The sequence below is a fragment of the Lutra lutra genome, chromosome 2 (genome assembly GCF_902655055.1).
Source record: "Lutra lutra chromosome 2, mLutLut1.2, whole genome shotgun sequence".
Lineage (NCBI taxonomy): Eukaryota > Metazoa > Chordata > Mammalia > Carnivora > Mustelidae > Lutra > Lutra lutra.
Window position 1 is genome coordinate 78,929,117 of NC_062279.1, and position 23,720 is coordinate 78,952,836.

Below are 23,720 nucleotides of genomic sequence, written 5' to 3' on the forward strand. Positions count from 1 at the left end.
TCCTCCCCCTTCCCACCCCCACACACATACACATCACCATATTAAATTATTTTCTGGTACTTTTCAACTTTTTTTTTAAGATGTTTGATAAACAAATTTGATAAATGTTAGAGGGAGAATTTTCTACTGTAGCATGGAGATAATATTCCTTCATATAACATATATATTTAAAAGATGCAAAATAAGGAAAGATTCTAAACCTTTTTACAGTGTAGCTGATTCTCCACAGAAAAATTCAAACATAAGATCAGAACTATAAAGAAAAGATGGCTTAATTAAAGCACTATATTCACAGCTCCCTATTTAAAGAATACCTCAAAGGAAAGGTTAGAGCATATTATAAAGGATGAGCAGTCATCACACCAATATTAACTAGCCATAGACCTTCTTAAAGATCAGGGAAACACTCCCAATTTCTCCCAAGGAGGTTTCTGGACATTTTTGGTTAAATTTGTTCACGAGCAGATAACCTTAATATGATTATCTTTGCCCTTCTTCTCTGGTTTTTAATTATTTTAATTTGCCAAGTCCTTTTTTTCATAAGTCAATTCTGTCATAAATTGTAATTTGTGTATCTAAGGAAATGAATGTTAAATGCTATTTGGAGGACCAAGCTAAACTCTCCTATGTACTGCTCATACCCCTTAACATCATTATTAATACTCTCTTGATAAAGTCCTAAACTCACTAATCATTTCTTCTCACTTACCCTGTAGAACAACCACCTTGGTTGAAACCAAGTGTCTTTCTTGTGCCTATCCAAAATAGCTGAGTCATGTTGGTCATGTCCATCATATTGCCTAGAACAATGACACCACTATAAGCTCCTGGTCACCACTAGCTTTTTAGTTGTAATCAGCAACACTACTATTTCCTTTTGCAACTTACTCTCTAATTCTCCTCCATCACTATTTTAAAGCTTCTTGGTTTTTTTTCAAGCTACTTATCAGATGACCTCAGATCTACTCTAAAGAGAAGAGAGAAGTCATCTGGCCAAAAGTCCCTCAACTTGCCACCAACAAATTAATAAGTGTGCATTTACCTGGACCTCTTTCTCTACGATTCTAATGTATGAATTGTTCTGGTTTTATATGCAGCCAATTACTTTGACCCTAGTTTTATCACATCCCCTTTATCCTCTCAAACATTTGTTTACATACTTTCTGTCACAGCCTCTGGATGCACCATTTACCTTGTTATCCTGGACTCTTCCTTTCAGTGTGGTCCCATATCTTACATGTTAGTTCTTTTCAATATAAATGCAGACACTCTATGAATCTGTTCTCCAGTTCACCCTCTACCTCTCATTTATTTTATGTTTTATTCATTATGAACTTTTGTATATGCTTTCTGTTTCTATTTCTTATTTCAGACACACTCCTCCATCCAATTTAATTTGCCTTCTGACTCCACTACTTCAGTGAGACTGTTCCTGCTAAGGTCTCCAAGACACTTCCCTGGGACATCTCTTCCTAGAAATCTCACAAGCATATCAAACAATCTGTCCAAAATTGCTATTATATATATATATTTTTAAAGATTTTATTTATTTGACAGAGAGAGATCACAAGTAGACAAAGAGGCAGGCAGAGAGAGAGAGAGAGGGAAGCAGGCTTCCTGCTGAGCAGAGAGCCGATGTGGGACTCGATCCCAGGACCCTGAGATCATGACCTGAGCCGAAGGCAGCGGCTTAACCCACTGAGCCACCCAGGCGCCCCAAAATTGCTATTATAAATGCTTTCCCTAAACCAATCCATCTGTGAGTTCCTGAATTGTGTCATCATAGTCCCAGTTTCTCAAGCCCCAAAACTAGCTGTTTTGCTTTGTTTTCTAGCCCTTACATCCAGTTATTAAAAGTTATGATGAGCCTTCTTAGTGTGTGGCTTACAGGAAGCCCTTCAGTAAATGCTAAGTATTAAAAATAGTAACAGCAGAAATTTTCACAATCAGCACCCTTAACTATTTATGTGAACTTCTGTTTTGCACATCTATTCTCCAGAAGATTTTAAGTTCATTGGAGAAGATTTTTTATACCACTTCTGAGTCCCCAGTTCTTAGCACTATAACATCTCCAACTTAATTTTAGTATTTTTATGTATTTTAAAATTTTAACATTGTTATGTATTATGTTAATATTAAGTTTTATGTTCACTTTAACAGGTATGAAACAAATGGCATATGAATAAAAGAAATAAATATAAAATATAAAATTATTTTAAAAATTAATATGTAATAAAAACCAAGATAGGAGTCCATTGTCTTAATATAAAATAAAATAGAGAATTTACAAATACACATAACAGTAGATTTTATTATTTATAATGTTCAATTAACTATGAGGTAAAAATCATAACTAAGGCAAATTAAAGAGCAAATCACAAATTATTACTATATTATAAAATAAATTCTTCCAAAAGAGCTTTGAGAGAAGAGTCTGGCTTTTGCCAGGACTATATATACTTATGTGTTATAATCTGGTGTACAACCCAGATAGCCCAAACCCCACTGGGATTTCGACCTTTCTTCAAATAACTGGCAGATATGTGGACTCTCCACACCTATTTTAATGGTGGAAATACATGTGGAGGGGTGGTGAAAACAGAGGAGAGTGCGTCCTCATACACAGGAATAGGCTGTATGCATTTGGCAGTGTTATCTCACTTTCCATTCAATCTTTTATGGGTATAATAAGTACTAGTAAAAGCTCTAGCAGTAAATAATATAAAGTTGAAAAGGAGAGGAACACATAGTATATAGATACACTTTGCAGTGTATAAAAAGAAAATTCCTCTAAATGTATTGCTGAGCACATGGGAGATACTCCTGAAAATGTCTTTTTTATTTATTTATTTATTTATTTATTTTTGAAAATATCTTAAGACAACTGGAAAAAGAAATAACCAAGAAGACTTGGAATTACCATGACAGCAGGTGAGAAAAATTAATAAAATTATGGTTATTGGATGAAGGTAGTAAAAAATACACACTTTCAGTTTAAGACAACTGCATACTAGGGATGTTCTATACAATGTGATGACTATAGTTAACACAGCTGAATATATATTTGAAAGTTGTTAAGAGAGTAAATCCTAAAAGGATTAACATCATCTTAATCCTGTGATCCTTAACAAAAAAAATATCTTTTTCTTTTTTTTGTATATATGTGTGATGATGGATGTTAACTAAACTTATTGTGATAATTATTTCATAAGATACTTTAGTCGAGTCATTATGGTATACACCTTAAACTTATACCGTGCACTAAGCAATTGATAATTTCATAATGTTTTAAAAGTGCTGCCTATTAAAAAGTAATATATATTCTGGCATGAAAAAAGAGATTAAAATTAATTTTAATGGCATATCTGTTATTACTGCTTTAATAAGGTACCTATAAAACAGTGTAATATGAATGATGTGGACTTTAACTACTCACAGGAATATAAACCTCATATCACTTGGATGATCCTTTAAATTAAACGAGTACAACTTAAAAGTTTGTCTGTGTTTAATAATATACAGAAAGTTCTCAACCAAATTTTAAAGTTCAGAGCCTCCAGTTTGTTTCTAATAGAATGTTCTCTGATTCATTCTGTGTAGAGAATGAGAAATATACCTTTCATTGTCTACCACAAGATTTGTGCGCCATATCCCCTCAGAGCTAGAGATATTTCCTAAAGTAACTTCTTAAAAGATGCTATTTAATAGCATGAATCATACAAAATTAGAAATTGGAAAATGCTGTGTATTAAATAAAAATACTGAATGCCACTGGTGTTTCTGATAATTTCTTTATTCTTTTTTTCTTACTAATTTTTTATATACAGAAAAAGAACATGAAAGAGAGCTGCATAAAAATTAGCTGCATTTTGTTAAAGTGATTGTCAACTTGAAAATGGATTTCATTTTCAAGATCATCATCCCTGATTTTGTTTTTGGAAGATGTTTCTTAATGGAGCTTTATGGTGACCATTTTGTGCTGATTAAATACTATAATCCTCTTATTTGTGCAGATTTGTGCAGGTCCCTTGTGCTCCTCACTTTTATTTAAACAACGGGTCTAATGAAGCTCATGCAGTGTTTCTGGGTAATTATTACTTACAGTCTGAAGTGAATTTCAGTTCCAATCCATTTACATTTATGTGCTGAAACTAAATGATTAATGTGAATTTTTACACATTTTTAGATTTAATTTTTCAGAATAATGAAACTACAAATTTCCAGTTCTTGGAATCTTCTTATTCTTATTTAATTCAGTATGTAATTGAGAACAGGCTTTTAATATAGACGGGAGGACTTTCCAAATTTGAATTGATTAGCTGATAAGCCACACTAATATATTTAGGGCAAGAGATTTGACTGGTGTTTAAAACATAAAACAAAATTCAAAACATAATATTTGAAAATTTATAACATTAATTTATTTCCCCAAAATCTTCTTATAACATTTTACCCTTTCAGCGTGCTTATATATCTATTTCATTCTATGCAATATTTCTTAGAAAAATAGATTTATTCAGTACCTGTCAGTTATCTTACAAATGTGACTAAAAATTCTCCACTTTTCTTCACTCAGTCTGGCATAGAGAAATGCATTTTTTTTTTAATCATAATCAGAATACCCACACTGAACTAAATATTTTCCACAAAATGGAGATAACCATAGATCTATCCCAACCCTTACTGAGCTTCTAATTCTTATCCAACTTATAAAACACTTTCAATTAAATTATCAAATGACCATTTGTTTTATTTTTCACATACTAAGTATTAATAATACTTAATGTATCAATAATAATACAATACAATAATGCAATAATACAATAATAATACAGCATTATACTGACAATAGGCAGCAATTAAGCATACCAAATAGTTTTTTTAAGAAATACTTTAAACCTTATTTTTTTAAGTTTTTAAAAAATTATTTATTTATTTGAGAGAGAGTGAGAGAGGGAGCACATGAGCAGGGAGGAGGGGTAGAGGCAGAGGGAGAACCAGACTCCCTGCTGAACAAGGAACCGATGTGGGACTCCATCCCAGGACCTTGGGATCATGACCTGAGCTGAAGGCAGACCTGTAACCAACTGAGCCACCCAGATGCCCCAAAAATAGACTTTGATCTTTAAAACAGTTTTAAATTCACAGCAAAATTGACATTCAAGTACAAAGAGATCCATATATCCTTAACTGCAACAAATGCATAACTTCATCCATTATCAATATCTCCCACCAGACTGACATATTTACTACAATTGATGGACCTCTGTTAATTCAACATTATCACCCAAAATCCATAGTTTACATTAGAGCATACTCTTGGTGCTATACATTCCACAGGTTTGGACAAATGCATAATGTATATGTGCCCAAGACCATAATAGTATATATCTTACTATACACAGTTCTACTGTCCTAAACATCCTGTGTTCTATTCATCCCTCCCTTCCCCAACCTCTGGTAACCATTGATCTTTTTACTATTTCCAGAGATTTGCTTTTTTTTTTTATTTTTTAGATTTTATTTCTAAAAATAAATTTATTTTTTATTTTGACAGACAGAGAGATCACAAGTAGGTAGAAAGGCAGGTAGAGAGAGAGGAGGAAGTAGCCTCCCTGTCGAGCAGAGAGCCCGATGCGGGGCTCAATCTCGGGACCCCGAGATCATGACCGGAGCCGAAGGCAGAGGCTCAACCCACTGAGCCAGCCAGGTGCCCCGCCAGAGATTTGCTTTTTTTAGAATGACATATAGTTGAAATCATACAGTATATAGCCTATTCAGATTGGTTTCTCTCACTTAGAAACTGGCATTTAAGTTTCTTTCATATTTTTCTGTTGCTTGGTAGTTCTTTTTTTTTTTTCATATTGAATAATATTTCATTGTCTGGAAGAACCATAGTTTATTTATCCATTCACCTACTGAAGGACATCTTGGTTGCTTCCCAGTTTTGGCAATTATTAACAAAGCGCTATAAACCACAGTGAGCATATTTTGTAGGTACATAAGTTTTCAGGTACATTGGGTAAATACTGAGGAATGTGAAGGCTAGAGTATGTTTACTTTTTTTTTATGTTCAATTAGCCAATATATAGTACATGATTAGTTTTTGATGTAGTGTTCAATGACTCATTAGTTATGTATAACACTCAGTGCTCATTCCAACATGTGCCCTCCTTTATACCCATCACATTTTTTTTTGTAAGAAACTGCAAAGTTATCTTTGATATGGCTGTATTATTTTACATTCCCACCATCAAAGGAGAGTTCCTGTTGATGCACATTGTTGTTAATAATTGGTTATATCAGCTTCTTGAATTTTGACCATTTTAATAAGTACAGGTTGGTATTCCTTTGTTGTTTTAATTTGCAATTCCCTAATGACATTTGATGTTGGCCATTTTGTCCCAACATGCTTGTTTGCCATCTGTATAACTTCTTTGATGAGGTGCCTTTCCAGGTCTTTTGCCTATTTTTAATCAAGTTATTTATTTTCTTCTTGTTGAGTATTAAGTGTTCTTTTTATATTTTTGGATAACAGTCTTTTAACTGATGTGCCATTGGCAAACATTTTCATACAGCCTGTGGCTTGTCTCCTCATTCTCTTGAGCTCTCTCATTTGTTAAAATTATGAATTCTAAACATAAATATATAAATTTAAGAATTTTTAAAAATAAAATTATGAATTCTATACCATATCTGAAACATGTAATTTATTCTTCATCTGGAATACTAAATATAAGATTTTTTTTGGTAGTAATATAGCTTCTACTTCTAAAACTGTATATGGAAACAAATGCATTATTTCAGAATTTGTTGTATTAATTTTTACTTTTTATTTACACATAATTTCAATTTTAGAGAAAGATTATAACAATGAGATTAATACAAAGAACACTCATATGCTTTTTGTCCAGATCAAACTATATTACATTTTCATTATCATTTGTGCACCTGTACTTTCTCTTTACACATACACATACACACACACAGACATTTTTTTTCTGAAATATCTGAGAGTAAGTCATTTATAGTGGGGCATTTTACCTTTAAATAATTCAGTGAGGGGTACCTGGGTGAAACAGGTGGTTAAGCGTCTGCCTTCAGCTCAGGTCATGATCCCAGGGTCCTGGAATTGAGCCCCTTGACAGGCTCCTAGCTCAGCAGGGACATGCTTCTCCCTCTCCCTCTGTCTCTCCCCCTGCTCATGCTCTCTCTCTCTCTCTCTGTATCTCTCTGTCTCAAATGAATAAATAAGATCTTTAAAATTAATTAATTTATAATTCAGCAAATATTCCCTAAGAATAAGGATATTATCTCTCATACTTGTAGTATAGTTATCATTTTTAGTATGTTTAAAATCATAATGGCATTTTTTATTCAGTTATTCTAAACACATTCTAATTTTGCCAGTTAACAAAATAATGTCTTTTACAGAACTCTTTTTTCTACAGTTTAGGACCAGATACTGCATCTAAATCAGAAAAATAGTACTTAGGAGTATATTTCCTAAAATGTACCTATAACTACTTTTGGATCCCTTCACTTTGTTTTTGTTTTACTTTGTTTTAATTGTAGTTTTTATATTGAGTAGTTTTTATTTTATTTATTTTTAGAAAGAGAGAGAGTACATGAAAGCAGGTGGAGAGGGGCAGAAACAGAGGGAGAGAAAGAATCTTAAACAGACTCCACTCTCAGGGCAGAGCCTGACAGGGGGCTCAATCTAACCACCCTGAGATCATGATCTGAACTGAAATCAAGAGTCAGTTGCTTAACTGACTGAGCTGCCTAGCCCCCTATATTGAGTAATTTTAGATGCACATGCAGTTACAAAAAATAATATGGGGGATCCCTTTACCCAGTTCAGCCTCCCCAATGATATTGTCTTAGAAAAACATATTCCAATAAAATATTGAGTAAATTGACATTATATGTAATCAAAAAGTAAAATATAATGACATTTTATTTGTACAATATTCCTGAAATGATGAAACTATAGAATTGAAGAACAGATTAATGACATTCAGTGCCTAGAGACAGGAGGATGGTAAGGTGGTAGGTGAGTGTTGCTATAAAAGCAGGCATCCTGGATCTCTAGGTGGCTCATTTGGTTAAGCATCTGTCTTCAGCTCAGGTCATGATCCCAAGGTCCTGGGATTGAGTCCTGAATCAGGGTCCTTGCTCAGACGAGAGCCTGCTTCTCCCTCTGCCTCTGCCTCTATGTCTCTCATGAATAAATAGAAAAAATTCTTAAAAAAAAAAAAAAAAGAGGCATCCTCATGGTGATGGAATAAAATAGGTATTTGTGAAAGATCAATAAGCTCCTCTAAAGAAAATGTCAGTAGATACATTATTCTTAAAGCCCACAAAGCTCAAGAAGTTTCTCTAAGGGCAGAAGTCTTTTTGTATACAAAATTGGGTTGGTCAGATTTACTCAGATGTTTTTATGTCTTCTAATTATTGAAAACAAATACCAATGTTGAGTTAAATGAATATGACTTTAAGGTTGCAACCTGTTATGATGGTAAAATATATATATATATATATATATATATATATAGAGAGAGAGAGAGAGAGAGAGAGAGAGAGATATGAGGGATGCCTGGGTGGCTCAGTTGGTTAAGCCTCTGCCTTCTAGCTCAGGTCATGATCCCAGGGTCCTGGGATCCAGTCCCACATCATACTCCTTGCTCTGTGGGGAGCCTGCTTCTCCCTCCTCCTGCCACTCCCTCTGCTTATTCTCTCTCTCTCTTTCTCTAACAAATAAATAAATAAAATCTTAAAAAATACAGAGAGAGATGAATAATAACTTTTTACATTTAAAAAAGTGAAGCAAAGATGTTTGTCCTTTAGAAGAAATAGTAAACCCTCAAAGAGAGCTTCTACATGGTAAAAAATACTGATGACTTATTTTTCTCTCTAATACACTCAATCATGTCTTTATAAACTTCATAGATTAACTATATTAAATTAAAGATAATCTAACTGCCTATGAATACACCTCATGAGAATGTAGTACTCACATTAAACCACTGTAACATCCAACTAGAAAATATTTGAAAGAGACTATAGTTAAGTGAAGGTTCTTGTTGATAAAAAATTAGATTCCTTTAATGATTTCCTTTTGTTATGGCATCGATTCAACTAAACTTAAAGATGAGAAACTATAATAATTGGATGATTTGTTTTATTATTTTTCCCTCTCAAAAAAAAAAATCCTTTACTGTTGTTCCTTATTTTCAATTCATCCATTTCTACTTTTAATATATATGAGAAAAATCTTATTAATAAATACCGATAAACATAATCATCAATAATAATTAAATGATAAATCAGAGTGGCAATAAACTGTTATATCAGTAGTAAGGACCCAGGAGACAAATTACAATTCTTCAAATCTTCACTTGTATGTCTAGTACCTGTATAACCTTCAGCAAGATGTTTAAGCTTTGTGTACTTCAGGTTTTTTATTGACAAAAACAAAATAATTTTGCCATCTCCAAGTATTTTTGTAAGAATTAATGGAAGTAAGGTGAATGACATTAAAATTATGGCTGGGGTATAGCTAGTGCTCAAAAAATAGACATTTTTAAATTAGAAATACAACTGATTTTAGTCCATTATGTAAATTAAATGATAAATTAAACATTTTTAATGTCCATACAGACTCAAATATACCTTAATGCCCAGATAAGGTAACTTCTTTTGAAAATACACACATTGTTACTGCATTGTTACACTATTAATAATAATCTTATTACTATTGTCATCACTATCACCTCACAAAACTTTTTTTTTTAAAGATTTTATTTATTTATTTGACAGAGAGAGATCACAAGTAGACAGAGAGGCAGGCAGAGAGAGAGAGAGGGAAGCAGGCACCCTGCTGAGCAGAGAGCTCGATGTGGGACTCGATCCCAGGACCCTGAGATCATGACCTGAGCCAAAGGCAGCGGCTTCATCCACTGAGCTACCCAGGTGCCCCCCTCACAAAACTTTTAAAATCAAATTAAGAAACTCAAGTATTAAGTCTTAAAATGTTTAAAAAGCATTTAGGCATCTAAAATGGCTTATTTAGTTAATGAAACACTAAAAGGTTTGATCTTGGAAGTTTTTCTAAATTTCAGAGTTAATGACCATATTCTTCACTTAAGAAACAGACATTGGATGGAGATAATGTTTTCATTAAGAAATTCTTAAAGGTATTACTTCTAATAGTTGAGCTTATCTACCATTAAAATAGAAAAATTTCTTCACATCTTATGATGCATTGAACTAAATTCTATTAATAAAATTACATTGAGAATTATGGAAATCTCTTTTTATTTTTTGCAGTTATTTTTTAACTAAAATGTTGCCCCTGCCTTTGGGGGATCCAGTTCTTCTATGATCATTTCATAGAATGGTTGGTAAAAAAAATCATAAGAAAAAAAATGACCATAACTGAATACATATATAACAAGTGTGTAGCATATCCATAATTGGATACATACATAACAAGTATGTAGCATTTTTGCTTGTGTTGCAATATATTAGATGGAATGCCAAGATATATGTCATCTGTGTAACAAGGTGGATAAAATCTTATTTACTAGATTTTCATCCTGGAGAAAGGCATGTGTTTTTATGGAAGAACTACTGTGATAACTGCATATATTGGAAACTGATGCCACAAACAGTGTACTGAAAGTCAGAAAGCTCCTCTCTAAACTTATAAGCACTGAGAGAGGCTCCCTACTTTCTGACTTTTTAAGAGGAAAAAAAATATATATTTTTAAAGATTTTATTTATTTATTTGAGAAAGAGAGAGAGAGAGAGAGCACTAGAGCGGGTAGGATCAGAGGGAGAAGCAGTCTCCCTACTGAGCAAGGAGCCCAATGCAGGACTCAATCCTGAGACTCCAGGATCATAACCTAAGAGCCAAAGGCAGTCATTTAACCCACTGAGTCATCCAGGTACCCCAAGAAAAATAATTCTTTAGAAAATATAGTGGAGAGTGACTCAGGAGAAAGCAAGAGAAAAGAAAAATCAAAATTTGCCTAATGGTATAAGGTTGGAAATTGGAGATCTCCACACCTCAACATCACAATTCACATTAATAAAAAATCAACTTAGCAAAAGTGATGTAATATCAGTGAATAATTAAGTTACAAATTTCTGTGATTTTCTTCTTGCTTGGAGTCTATGGACCTCTTACTAGGCCGCTGCCATGTTGTGATGTACTTTATAGAGCTAGGCTTACATGGCAAGGAACTGCTAACGAAGCCCTTCAGCCAGCATCTGAGAAACTGAGGTCTCAGTAGAACAGCCTATAAGGAATGAATTCTGACCAAAAAAAGATGGGTGACCTTGCAAGCAAATCCTTCCCAGTCAAATTCTAACCTCAAGAGGCACTCTAGCCTGTAGCCTCTGTCCACACCTTAATGGCATCCGTATGATATAACCTGAAGTGGAAGAGCCAGCGGAGCCATACCTGAATGCTTGACTTACAGAAACTGTGAGATAATATACATGTATTGCTTGAAGCTGATAAATTTGGGGTAATTTTTTACATAGTACTAGATAATTAATTATGTGTGTATAATCATAATTATATTTATCCAGTTATGAATAATTTATGTATATAGTCATATGTATAGATATACATAGACATATAACATAAATATATTTACTTAAATATTATATATAGTTACATGTATAACTACATAAATACATATTTATGTTTATAACAATAATTAATAATGCAAAGCTCCTAAGGTTTTGACTTTGAAGAATACAGTTCTTATAAAATTGAAAAATATTAAATAAATATTTAGTTTTTAAGAATATATTTTCGGGGTGCCTGGGTGGCTCAGTGGGTTAAGCCTCTGCCTTCAGCCCAGGTCTGGTCTCAGGGTCCTGGGATCGAGCCCTGAATGAGGCTCTCTGCTCAGCAGGGAGCCTTCTTCCCCCCTCCCCCACCTGCCTTTCTGCCTACTTGTGATCTCTCTCTCTCTGTTAAATAAATAAATAAAATCTTGGGGGAAAAAAAGAATATATTCTCAACAATTACATATGCTTTGCAAATATTCTCATTCAGGAAATTTACTAATTTTTTTGAAGTTAATATGAAATGAATAGGCCAAACATTTGAATTACCTATTTAGCCACTCACATTGACACAGCATACACAATAAGAAACACTTTTGTACTATTTTGCCCCCCAAAATTATATTCAAGAGAAGGTAGAAGTTATGTGTGTGTAAGTCATCTTAAGAAACTAAATGCATTTATTGTAATTTGTTTTAAATAAGCTTGTATTAAAACTGAATACCAATGATTAAACTAGTGGTCTTTCTTTAAATTTTATGACAGCATTAAGTAATATCTAAAATGTACTTATGATTTAGGGGCACCCAGGTGGCTCAGGCGGTTAAGCATCTGCTCTTGATTTTGGCTCAGGTCATGATCTCAGGGTAATGAGATTGAGGCCCATGTCCAGCTCCACATTCTCTGCAGAGTCTATTTGAGATTCTCCCTCACCCCACCTTGCTCTCTCTCTCTCTCTCTTTCTTTAAAAATAAATAAATATGGGGGACCTGGGTGGCTCAGTTGGTTAAGCAACTGCTTTCAGCTCGGGTGATGATCCTGGAGTCCCAAGATTGAGTCCCTCACTGGGCTCCCTGCTCAGCAGCGGGTCTGCTTCTCCCTCTGACCCTCCCCTCTCTCATGCTCTCTGGCTCTCTTTCATTTTCTCTCTCAAATACATAAATAAAATCTTTAAAAATAAATAAAAATAAATCTTTAATAATAAAATATAAATATAAATAAAAAAGCAAAATGTTTTTAAGATTTAAATGTAACATATAAAATGAAGCCACAATTAAATATGAATAACAAAAATTAAAGTTTGAAGATTATAATTTAAAACTGATTAAGTTGTGAGAAAGAGGAAATGTTCCAAAACTTGGTAAAATGTTACCTTTTATTTCTGAGTAGTATAAGGCCATCAGAAATCAATAAAATAATTAAAACAAAATTTAAAGACCTCCAGAGTTGAAAAATGAAATCAACCAAGAAAAGATGTATAAATGCTTTCAATGATTGCATTCTAAGTACCATTTAATAATTTTAAATATATTTCTAAAATTGCAGAATTATTTCTGTTAAGGTCAGTTAATATACTCAATTATGTAATAGAATACAGTAATTATGCATAACATATAATGCCTTTTGATTTTAAATATGATTATATTAGAATTTTTTATAGGAAAAATGAGAGTCAAACTTGCTTCATAATGAATACAATTGACTAAAAGTTTACAGTTTTCTTACATTTTTCTCTAAATTTCATTTTAACAAGTGTCTCTAGCATTTTCTCTGGAAATTTTTTTTGGGGGGAAAGGGTTCAGAACAGAGGGAAAGGGAGAGAAAAAAACTTAAGCAAGCTCCATGCCCGGCATGGAGCCTATTGAGGATCTGGAGCTCAGGACCCTGACATCTTGACCTGAACTGAAATCAAGGGTTAGATGCTTAACTGATTGAGCCACCCAGACACCCCTCTGGAAAACTTTTATATCTCAATTCATAGTTGTTTTTTTGTTTGTTTGGTTGGGTTTTTTGTTTGTTTGTTTGTTTTAGGAAATCATAAGCTGCCATCACAATTTATATAATAATTTATTCTTTCAAAATAAAATCAATTAATCTTTGGATCAAGCCAAATATAACAGCATTGATGGGAGTTGTAATTTTTGACCACGGAAAAAGAGTACATTCTGCATTGGTGATTTGTCTAATTTACATGAACTCTTTAATACCGTGAATCTTGTGAATCTCCCAAATGCTTGTGTGCAGCCAAACCCATCACAAATATACAGACATCACTGAAGGATTCTGTATAGTTTGTTTTTTAGTAATGACATTTTGTATGTACTTTTCAAAATTATTTTAAAGATTTTTATTTATTTATTTGACAGAGAGAGAGAGAGAGAGTGAAAAAGCACAAGTAGGGGGAGCAGCAGGCAGAGGGAGAGGGAAAAGCAGGCTCCCTGACAACAGGGAGCCCAATGCGGGACTTGATTCCAGGACCCTGGGATCAAGACCTGAGCCGAGGGGTACCTGAGTGGCTTAGTGGGTTAAAGCCTCTGCCTCAGGCTCAGGTCATGATCTCAGGGTCCTGGGATCAAGCCCCAAATGGGGCTCTCTGCTCAGCAGGGAGCCTGCTTCCCCCTCTCTCTCTGCCTGCCTCTCTGTCTACTTGTGATCTCTATCTGATAAATAAAAAAAATCTTTAAAAAAAAAAAAAAAAGACCTGAGCCGAAGGCAAATGCTTAACTGACTGAGCCACCCAGGCACCCCTTTAAAAGATTTTAGATAATGAACTTGTATGTGTTAAAAAAAAAAAAAAAAAAAAAAACAAACAAACCCTGGTATCTCATAAGACTCACTAGATGAGTATCATCATTATTTATTTAAATTATGGAAGCTGCAGTGGTACCACCAATGCCACTGACATGATATTACAAGTGACTATTTTCACAAAAATGTGTTATCATCACAATGTATATTTTAAGAATATATTTTATTTAATAAGCACTTTTGATTAATGAAATTAAACCTGACAATTCTCCAAATATGCTTTTAAAAAGTGAAACTGCAGTCATTAGTAACTGGAGAAATGCAAATTTAAACCACAATGAGATACCATTACATACCTATTAGAATGCCTAAAATTAAGATGACCGATCATACCAAGTGTTGGTAAAGATGTGGAGCAAGTTGAAATCTCATACTCTGCTAGTTCAAATTCTTTGGAAAAGGCAGGTTTTGTTTTTGTTTTCAATCTCAAACCAGCAGTTTCTGTCTTCTATTACAATTTGATCTATTTCAATCAAATGCTGGCCTTTCATTATACTTTTTATTTCCTCTTCAACTTTGGTTACATTTCAATTTATTGTTTTTCTCCTATTCTTTCTGTAAATGGTTTCTAATTTAATCCCACTACATTTAAAAACATACTTTGCATATATTTCATTTAAAATTTACTGAGACATTTTATAGCCCAGCCTTTGTGACTATTCCATGTGAAACTAGTGTCGTTCTTATCTTCTATTTGATAACTTTTATTTCTCTATTTACTCTGAAGCAGTAATGTTGAAATCTAAAAATATGGATTATGGATTTGTCTTTCTCAATTTAAGTGTCAGGCTTTGCTTCATGTTTTCATGTATATCTATGTATATTCATTTAGAATTGCTATATGTACTTAATGAATTAACCCTTTCAGCATTATTACTCTATTTCTGGTAATACTTCTTGTACTGAAGTCGTCTTTGTTGCGAATATGTTCACTACATTTATTTTCTATGATATATTTTCCATTTTTCCAACCCATTTGCTACTTTATACTTAAAATTAGTTTTTTTTAAAGATAACAAACAGTTGAATATTGCTTTTTTAACCCATTCTAAAAAGCAACTGCTATCATTTAATCAGTGAATTTACACAAGTACTAGCTAACAGAATACTGATGATATTTGCCCTTTGAATATGGCTAATATGACTAAAACACTGAATTTTTTTTTAATTAAGTTAGATTTAAATAGTCACAGATGTGTGCTGTACTGGAAAGTTCAGATTTAGACCATTTAACTTTTAGTACAAATATTGATAGGTTCAGATTCACTTGTGCATTCTTGCTGTTTATTTTCCACTTGTCCAATACATTCTGACTTTTTTTTCTCTTTTCCTAGTATCTTTTGGATTATTTGAACATATAGGTGGTATTCAATTTTGTCTTCACCATTGGTCTCTTAACCCTAACATTTTGTTTCACTTTTGGTTTAGGAATTTCATCTCTAAATTTTCACAGGTTTTCTTCATATATTATACAACTTCATATCTAACATAAAAAATGTACACTAGTATATTTCAATTTTCTTTCTTACAAGTCTTATGCAATTGTTGGCATGATTTTTTTCCATATGTTATTAAACTCACAATAAATTCTGATTGTTTTTCTTCCAAACAATAGCTAAATTGTTTTTTTTGTCTGAACAGTGGCTATCTTGTTAGTTTGTTTTGGTTTTTTTTTATGAGAAAATGTTTATTTTATATTTATCCACATATTTATGTGGAAATAGTCCCAGGTAGAATTATGCAATCCAAGAGGGATCAATAAACACACAAATACATGAATTTGTGAATAAATAAAAGAATATTGACTCCTCATACCAAAATTACAAATCTTTCATACTTTAAAATGTAAATATAGTTAAAATGAATGACAGTAGGAACATAGGCAAAAAGGGTAAAATGAAGTTAAGTTTCAGGTTTTTATTTATTTATTTTTTTTTTTGAGAGAGAGAGAGAGAGTGGTGGGAGGGCAAAGGGAGAAGGAGAGAGAGACTCTTAAGCAGGCTCCACAGTCAGCACAGAGCCCAGCTTGGGGCTCTACACCACAACCCTGAAATTATGACCTGAGCTGAAGTCAAGAGTCAGAGGCTTAATCAACATAGACACCAGGGCACCCCAAAATGAAGTTAAGTTTCTAAGGCTCTAGCAGTTTGGGCTACTGATAAAATAATTTGATTTACATGGTAACAAATAACCTCTCAAAGAGTAGACAAAAAAAATGTATAAGCAATTAGTTAACAATAAGAAATAATCAAGTTTTTAAAAAACTAAATAAAAATGCTTAATAAACAAGTAGAAAAGGGGATATACATCATAAATATGCTAAAATATATGCCAAGTAGAAAAATATAAAAGACAAAACCAAACTATAACAATAATTATTTCAAATGTAATTTGATAAACTATACATGAAATGATATTTTATGTTACATAAATATTAAAATCAAACTATATCTTACTTATAAGATACACCTTCAAATATCAGAAAACTGAAATGTTTAAAGTAAAGGAATATTTAAAATCCCTGAAAAAACAAACCCAAGGAAAGCTACAATATCTATACTCATCTCAAATAAATTTAAAGGCAAAAATATCACTAATAATAATTCATAATAATAAAGTGTTCAATCCAATAAGAATACATCACAATGTTAAATCTGCATACAGTGACTAAAAGTTTCAAAATACATAGAGAAAAATGGCAAAAGGAAAACTAGTAAATTTTAAACTACAGTGAGATTATAACATGCCTCCTTTTAGCTGATAATAGACAAAATATTAATAAATATATGAATAAGACAACTTACAAAAGTGACCTAACAGTCATATATAGCACGAGGTTCAAACACAAAGGTATTAGGTCAAAAAGATATCCTCACAAATTTTAATTTCTTATGAAATTTCAAGCATGTTTATCTGCAAACATGTATTTATGCTATAAATTAGTAACAAAAATATAACTTGAAAACCCTTAGCTTCCTTGATATTAAACAATATGCTTATAATTTCAATAAATAGGTAAATAAATGTTAACCTGTTTCCACTGACTGTATTTTCTCTGAATTATGAGTTTTATTTCTCTTTTCCCCAGCACATGTTATAATTTTTATTATACTTCAGACATTAGGTAAATTCTGTAAACTATATAGAAAGAGATATATTTATATAGAGAGAGATTTTTAAGGGAATACAAGTCTTTAATCATGTCTGAAATTAGGATTAAGAACTACTTATTCATATTCTTCCTAAAATTGAGTTGAGTTGAGCCAGGCCCCATTTTTGTTAGATTGAGTTCATCTATAATTAGTATAACCTGTAACATCCTTTGCTGCTTCTACCTTCTTAATTATGTCAATATTTAAGCCCAAAGGCAGTTAGGCTGCAGTTTCAGATATACTTTGTTAACATTTTGATTTAACTTCAGTAGATCCCCAGGATCCAAAAGCAAACATCATAAAAATGTATGAGGTGATGTGATTTCTCCCCATTCTCTAACCCCCTCCTTTTTTTATGCTATTTTCTGGAGGAAAAATTGTGTCAGCGGTATCAGGACAAAAGATTTTCTTTTGCTTTTGGGACACATACATGTTCCAATTAATCTCACAAGCCCATGTCATTTTCAAACGCTCTTGATTTAATCTACTCTCTCCATTGTCTCTTCACCTATGGCTTCACCTGTGCCTACACCAAGAATGGAAGGTGCCAAGGTTCACTGGAACTTTCTTAAGTGCACCACTCCTTGCTAGCCTGTTATTAAGAATTAGCGTTTTTTAAACGACTATCATTTTATATGGTTATTACTTTGTTCTTGATGTTGTTATAGAAGCAAATGTTTCTGTGTTCTTCTGTATACTAAATGTACATAACCAATATTCTTCCAAGTGACTGATTAATCAAGGAAGAAGTCAAAACAGGTATTAAGAAATAAACTGAACAGAAAAATCATTAATGTATGACTGATCAACAGTTGTCTAATACTGACAGAAACAATAGTTGGAGCAAAAAGTTTAGCTTCACCTGTGTGTCTTAGAAAAGAAGGCACTGAAAATCAGCAATATTAGTTTCCACCTAAAGAATATAGATAAAGAACAACAGATTGAATGCAAGGAATGCAATAATAATAAAAAGAAGAGTAGAAATCAATAAAATAGAAAACAAATGTACATTAAAGAATATTAAAAAGTTGAATGTTAGTTGTATGAAAACTTTATTAAACTTATTAAATTCCTGCAAAGTGTAATAAGGAAATAAAGAACAAACACATTAACATTAGCAATGAAATTTTGATTATCAATAATAATCCTATATTTATTGAGAAGATGGTTAGGGTACATTTGGTATACTTACATGTCAATAGATTCAAAATTTTGGTTGAAATGTAAAATTTTTAAAATACAATTTAACCAAAGTGACAAAAAAAGGAAATTGAAACTCTGAATCACCTATTATCTTTAAGGAGAATCATTAGTTTAAATTCAAGAGTGTGAGTACATGTTCCACATGTTGAAGAAAGAAACTTCAAACAGTTGTAGCCAATTTTGTAATCTAATACAGATCTTTAGTCTCCCCATCCACCCAGCTATTTTGAAGAATTATTTTCTTCCTGGCAGGTCATTCTTTTCTCCCAAACTTTTCAAGATGTCTCTTTTATACACATTCAAAAAGAATTTTCCTATCATCATCTATATTTCTGAAATCTCTCCACTTGATTTTCATAGGAAAAAACAACCCTATATTTTCAGAAATTTGTCATTTCATATAATGTTTAAATATTTAATTAAGTATTTAATTAAGTAATATTATTGATATATTGCTATATGATTTCTATATGGATCCTTTTGGTACCACTGGAGTTATCTGTTTAATGTACCATTCTTTCAACTGATCAATGCAGACTCCTCAAGATTCACCTACTAGTAATGAAAAATAAATACAATGGCTATCCAATTTGTTTTACAAAGGGAATAGAGAATATCAGTAAATCTCTAAAATTGGCCTGAACTAGAATGATAAAGTTGTATTAAATGAGGTAGGGTATGATGAGTGTAAAAAAGATTGGGGACAGGCTCTCTGCTCTTCCCTGTTCGACAGACAGCCGCATCTTCAGGTGCAGTGCCAGCCGCGTGCCGGAGACACGATGGTGAAGGTCGGAGTGAACGGATTTGGCCGTATTGGGCGCCTGGTCACCAGGGCTGCTTTTAACTCTGGTAAAGTGAATATTGTCGCCATCAATGACCCTTTCATTGATCTCAACTACATGGTCTACATGTTCCAGTATGATTCTACCCACGGTAAATTCCACGGCACAGTCAAGGCTGAGAACGGGAAGCTTGTCATCAATGGGAAGTCCATCTCCATCTTCCAGGAGCGAGATCCCGCCAACATCAAATGGGGCGATGCTGGTGCTGAGTATGTTGTGGAGTCCACTGGGGTCTTCACCACCATGGAGAAGGCTGGGGCTCACTTGAAGGGCGGGGCCAAGAGGGTCATCATCTCCGCTCCTTCTGCTGACGCCCCCATGTTCGTGATGGGTGTGAACCATGAGAAGTATGACAACTCCCTCAAGATTGTCAGCAATGCCTCCTGTACCACCAACTGCTTGGCTCCTCTGGCCAAGGTCATCCATGACAACTTCGGCATTGTGGAGGGACTCATGACCACCGTCCATGCCATCACTGCCACCCAGAAGACTGTGGACGGCCCCTCTGGGAAGCTATGGCGTGACGGCCGAGGGGCTGCCCAGAACATCATCCCAGCTTCCACTGGTGCGGCCAAGGCTGGAGGCAAGGTCATCCCTGAGCTGAATGGGAAGCTCACTGGCATGGCCTTCTGTGTCCCCACCCCCAACATGTCTGTTGTGGATCTGACCTGCCGCCTGGAGAAAGCTGCCAAATATGATGACATCAAGAAGGTGGTGAAGCAGGCATCAGAGGGCCCCCTTAAGGGCATCCTGGGGTACACTGAGGACCAGGTTGTCTCCTGCGACTTCAACAGTGACACCCACTCCTCTACCTTCGATGCTGGGGCTGGCATTGCTCTCAATGACCACTTTGTCAAGCTCATTTCCTGGTATGACAATGAATTTGGCTACAGCAACCAGGTGGTGGACCTTATGGTCCACATGGCTTCCAAGGAGTAAGAGCCCCCTGAACCACCAGCCCCAGCCAGAGCAAGAGGAAGAGAGAGGCCCTCAGCTGCTGGGGAATCCCTGCCCTAACTTACCCCCCAAAACACTGAGAATCTCCCAACCTCCACTATTTCCATCCCAGACCCCCTAAAGAAGGGGAGGGGCTTGGGGAGCCCTACCTTGTCATGTACCATCAATAAAGTATACTGTACCCAGCCAAAAAAAAAAAAAAAGATTGGGGACAGAATAATTAATGATGGGTTCTAATTTGCATATGCTAAACTGAGATAGTAAATATCGAATGAAAATGTCAAGTAAGCAGTTAGATCTTTGAATTTTAATTTCATATAGGATGTTTGGCTGCAGATAAATTTTGATGGTATTACCTTACTGATGTTACTTACAGCTATAAAATTTCATTAGATCACTAACTGAGTGTATTCAGGAATCAGAAGTAGATTAAGAAATACCTCCATGGATCATCCAACTTTAAATAGTCATAGATAAAAGGAAAATAAGCAAGAGGAACACAAGAACCCAGTGAGATAAAAGGAAAACCAGGGGGGGAGGAGGTCAAGACGGTGGAGAAAGAGCAGGCTGAGACTACTTCAGGTAGCAGGAGATCAGCTAGATAGCTTATCTAAAGATTGCAAACACCTGCAAATCCAACGGGAGATCGAAGAGAAGAAGAACAGCAATTCTAGAAACAGAAAATCAACCACTTTCTGAAAGGTAGGACTGGCGGAGAAGTGAATCCAAAGCGACGGGAAGATAGACCGTGGGGGGAGGGGCTGGCTCCCGGCAAGTGGCAGAGCAGCGGAGCACAAAATCAGGACTTTTAAAAGTCTGTTTCGCTGAGGGACATGGCTCCAGAGGCTTAACCAGGGTGAAGCCCACACGGGGTCAGCGTGGCCTCAGGTCCCACAGGGTCACAGAAGGATCGGGGGGTGTCTGAGTGTGGCAGAGCTTACAGGTATTAGAACGGGGAAGCCGGCTACAGAGACAGAACTGAGGAGTGACTCTCAGCTCGGGGTGACCTTGAACCGGTCACAGGCTCAGTCAGCTCGGAGCGTGGCTGGAGGCCAGGGTGACGGGAGTAATTGGGCGCTGTTCTCTGAGGGTGCACTGAAGAGTGGGGCCCTGGGCTCTTGGCTCCTCTGGGCCAGAGACTGGGAGGCTGCCATCTTCATTCCTGTCCTCCAGGACTCTACAGAAAACGCTCAGGGAACAAAAGCTCCTGAAAGCAAACCCGAGCAGATTACTCAGCCCGGCCCCTGGTGAGGGTGGTGCAATTCCGCCTGGGGCAAAGACACTTGAGAATCACTACAACCGGCCCCTCCCCCAGAAGATCAACAAGAAACCCAGCCAGGACCAAGTTCACCTACCAAGGAGTGTAATACCAAGGAGAGCAGCATAATTCCAGAGGAGGAGAAAGCAAAGCATGGAACTCATGGCTTTCTCGCCATGATTCTTTAGCCTTGCAGTTAATTTAATTTTTTTTCTTTTTCAATTTTTTTATCTTCTTCTGCTAAATTTTTTTAACTTTTATCCTTTTCTTTTTTTAACGTTTTTTAACTATCTAATATATATTTTTTTCCTTTATATGTTTTTTCTTTATTCATTTTCTTTTTTTAATTCTTTCTTTCTTTTTTTTTCCTCTCTGAACTAATTTTTATCCCCTTTCTCCCACCCCCCCATGATTTGGGATCTCTTCTGATTTGGTTAAATCATATTTTCCTGGGGTTGTTGCCACCCTTTTAGTATTTTACTTGCTCCTTCATATACTCTTATCTGGACAAAATGACAAGGCAGAAAAATTCACCACAAAAAAAAAGAACAAGAGGCAGTACCAAAGGCTAGGGACCTACTCAATACAGACACTGGCAATATGTCAGATATAGAGTTCAGAATGATGATGCTCGAGGTTCTAGCCAGGATCGAAAAAGGACTGGAAGATATTAGAGAAACCCTCTCTGGAGATATAAAAGCCCTTTCTGGAGAAATAAAAGAACTAAAATCTAACCAAGTTGAAATCAAAAAAGCTATTAATGAGGTAAAGCAATAAAAAATGGAGGCTCTCACTGCTAGGATAAATGAGACAGAAGAAAGAATTAGCGATATAGAAGACCAAATGACAGAGAATAAAGAAGCTGAGCAAAAGAGGGACAAACAGCTACTGGACCACGAGGGGAGAATTCGAGAGATAAGTGACACCATAAGACGAAACAACATTAGAATAATTGGGATTCCAGAAGAAGAGGAAACAGAGAGGGGAGCAGAAGGTATATTGGAGAGAATTATTGGAGAGAATTTCCACAATATGGCAAAGGGAACAAGCATCAAAATCCAGGAGGTTCAGAGAACCCCCCTCAAAATCAATAAGAATAGGTCCACACCCCGTCACCTATTAGTAAAATTTACAAGTCTTAGTGACAAAGAAAAGATCCTGAAAGCAGCCAGGGAAAAGAAGTCTGTAACGTACAATGGTAAAAATATTAGATTGGCAGCAGACTTATCCACAGAGACCTGGCAGGCCAGAAAGAGCTGGCATGATATATTCAGAGTACTAAATGAGAAAAACATGCAGCCAAGAATACTATATCCAGCTAGGCTATCATTGAAAATAGACGGAGAGATTAAAAGCTTCCAGGACAAACAAAAACTGAAAGAATTTGCAAATACCAAACCAGATCTACAGGAAATATTGAAAGGGGTCCTCTAGGCAAAGAGAGACCCTAAAAGAAGTAGATCAGAAAGAAACAGAGACAATATACAATAACAGTCACCTTACAGGCAATACAATGGCACTAAATTCATATCTCTCAATACTTACCCTGAATGTTAATTGGCTAAATGCCCCAATCAAAAGACACAGGGTTTCAGAATGGATACAAAAAACAAAACCCATCTATATGTTGCCTACAAGAAACTCATTTTAAACCCGAAGTCACCTCCAGATTTAAAGTGAGGGGGTGGAAAAGAATTTACCATGCTAATGGACATCAGAAGAAAGCAGGAGTGGCAATTCTTATATCAGATCAATTAGATTTTAAGCCAAAGACTATAATAAGAGATGAGGAAGGACACTATATCATACTCAAAGGATCTGTCCAAAAAGAAGATCTAACAATTTTAAATATCTAGGCCCCTAACTTGGGAGAAGCCAACTATATAAGCCAATTAATAACAAAATCAAAAAAAC

General features: G+C 34.8%; 1 protein-coding gene across 1 annotated transcript; it reads left to right on the forward strand.

The window, feature by feature from the left end:
* Positions 1–19,466: 19,466 nt before the first annotated feature.
* Positions 19,467–20,639, forward strand: LOC125093083 (glyceraldehyde-3-phosphate dehydrogenase-like). Its single transcript, XM_047717771.1, has one exon. It carries the CDS (start codon positions 19,529–19,531, stop codon positions 20,528–20,530), a length of 1,002 nt encoding a protein of 333 aa, XP_047573727.1. The 5' UTR covers positions 19,467–19,528; the 3' UTR covers positions 20,531–20,639.
* The last annotated feature ends 3,081 nt before the right edge of the window (positions 20,640–23,720 follow it).

Excerpts from the sequence above, each read along its gene's own strand:
- LOC125093083 (XM_047717771.1), top strand. The coding sequence starts at position 19,529 with ATGGTGAAGGTCGGAGTGAACGGATTTGGCCGTATTGGGCGCCTGGTC.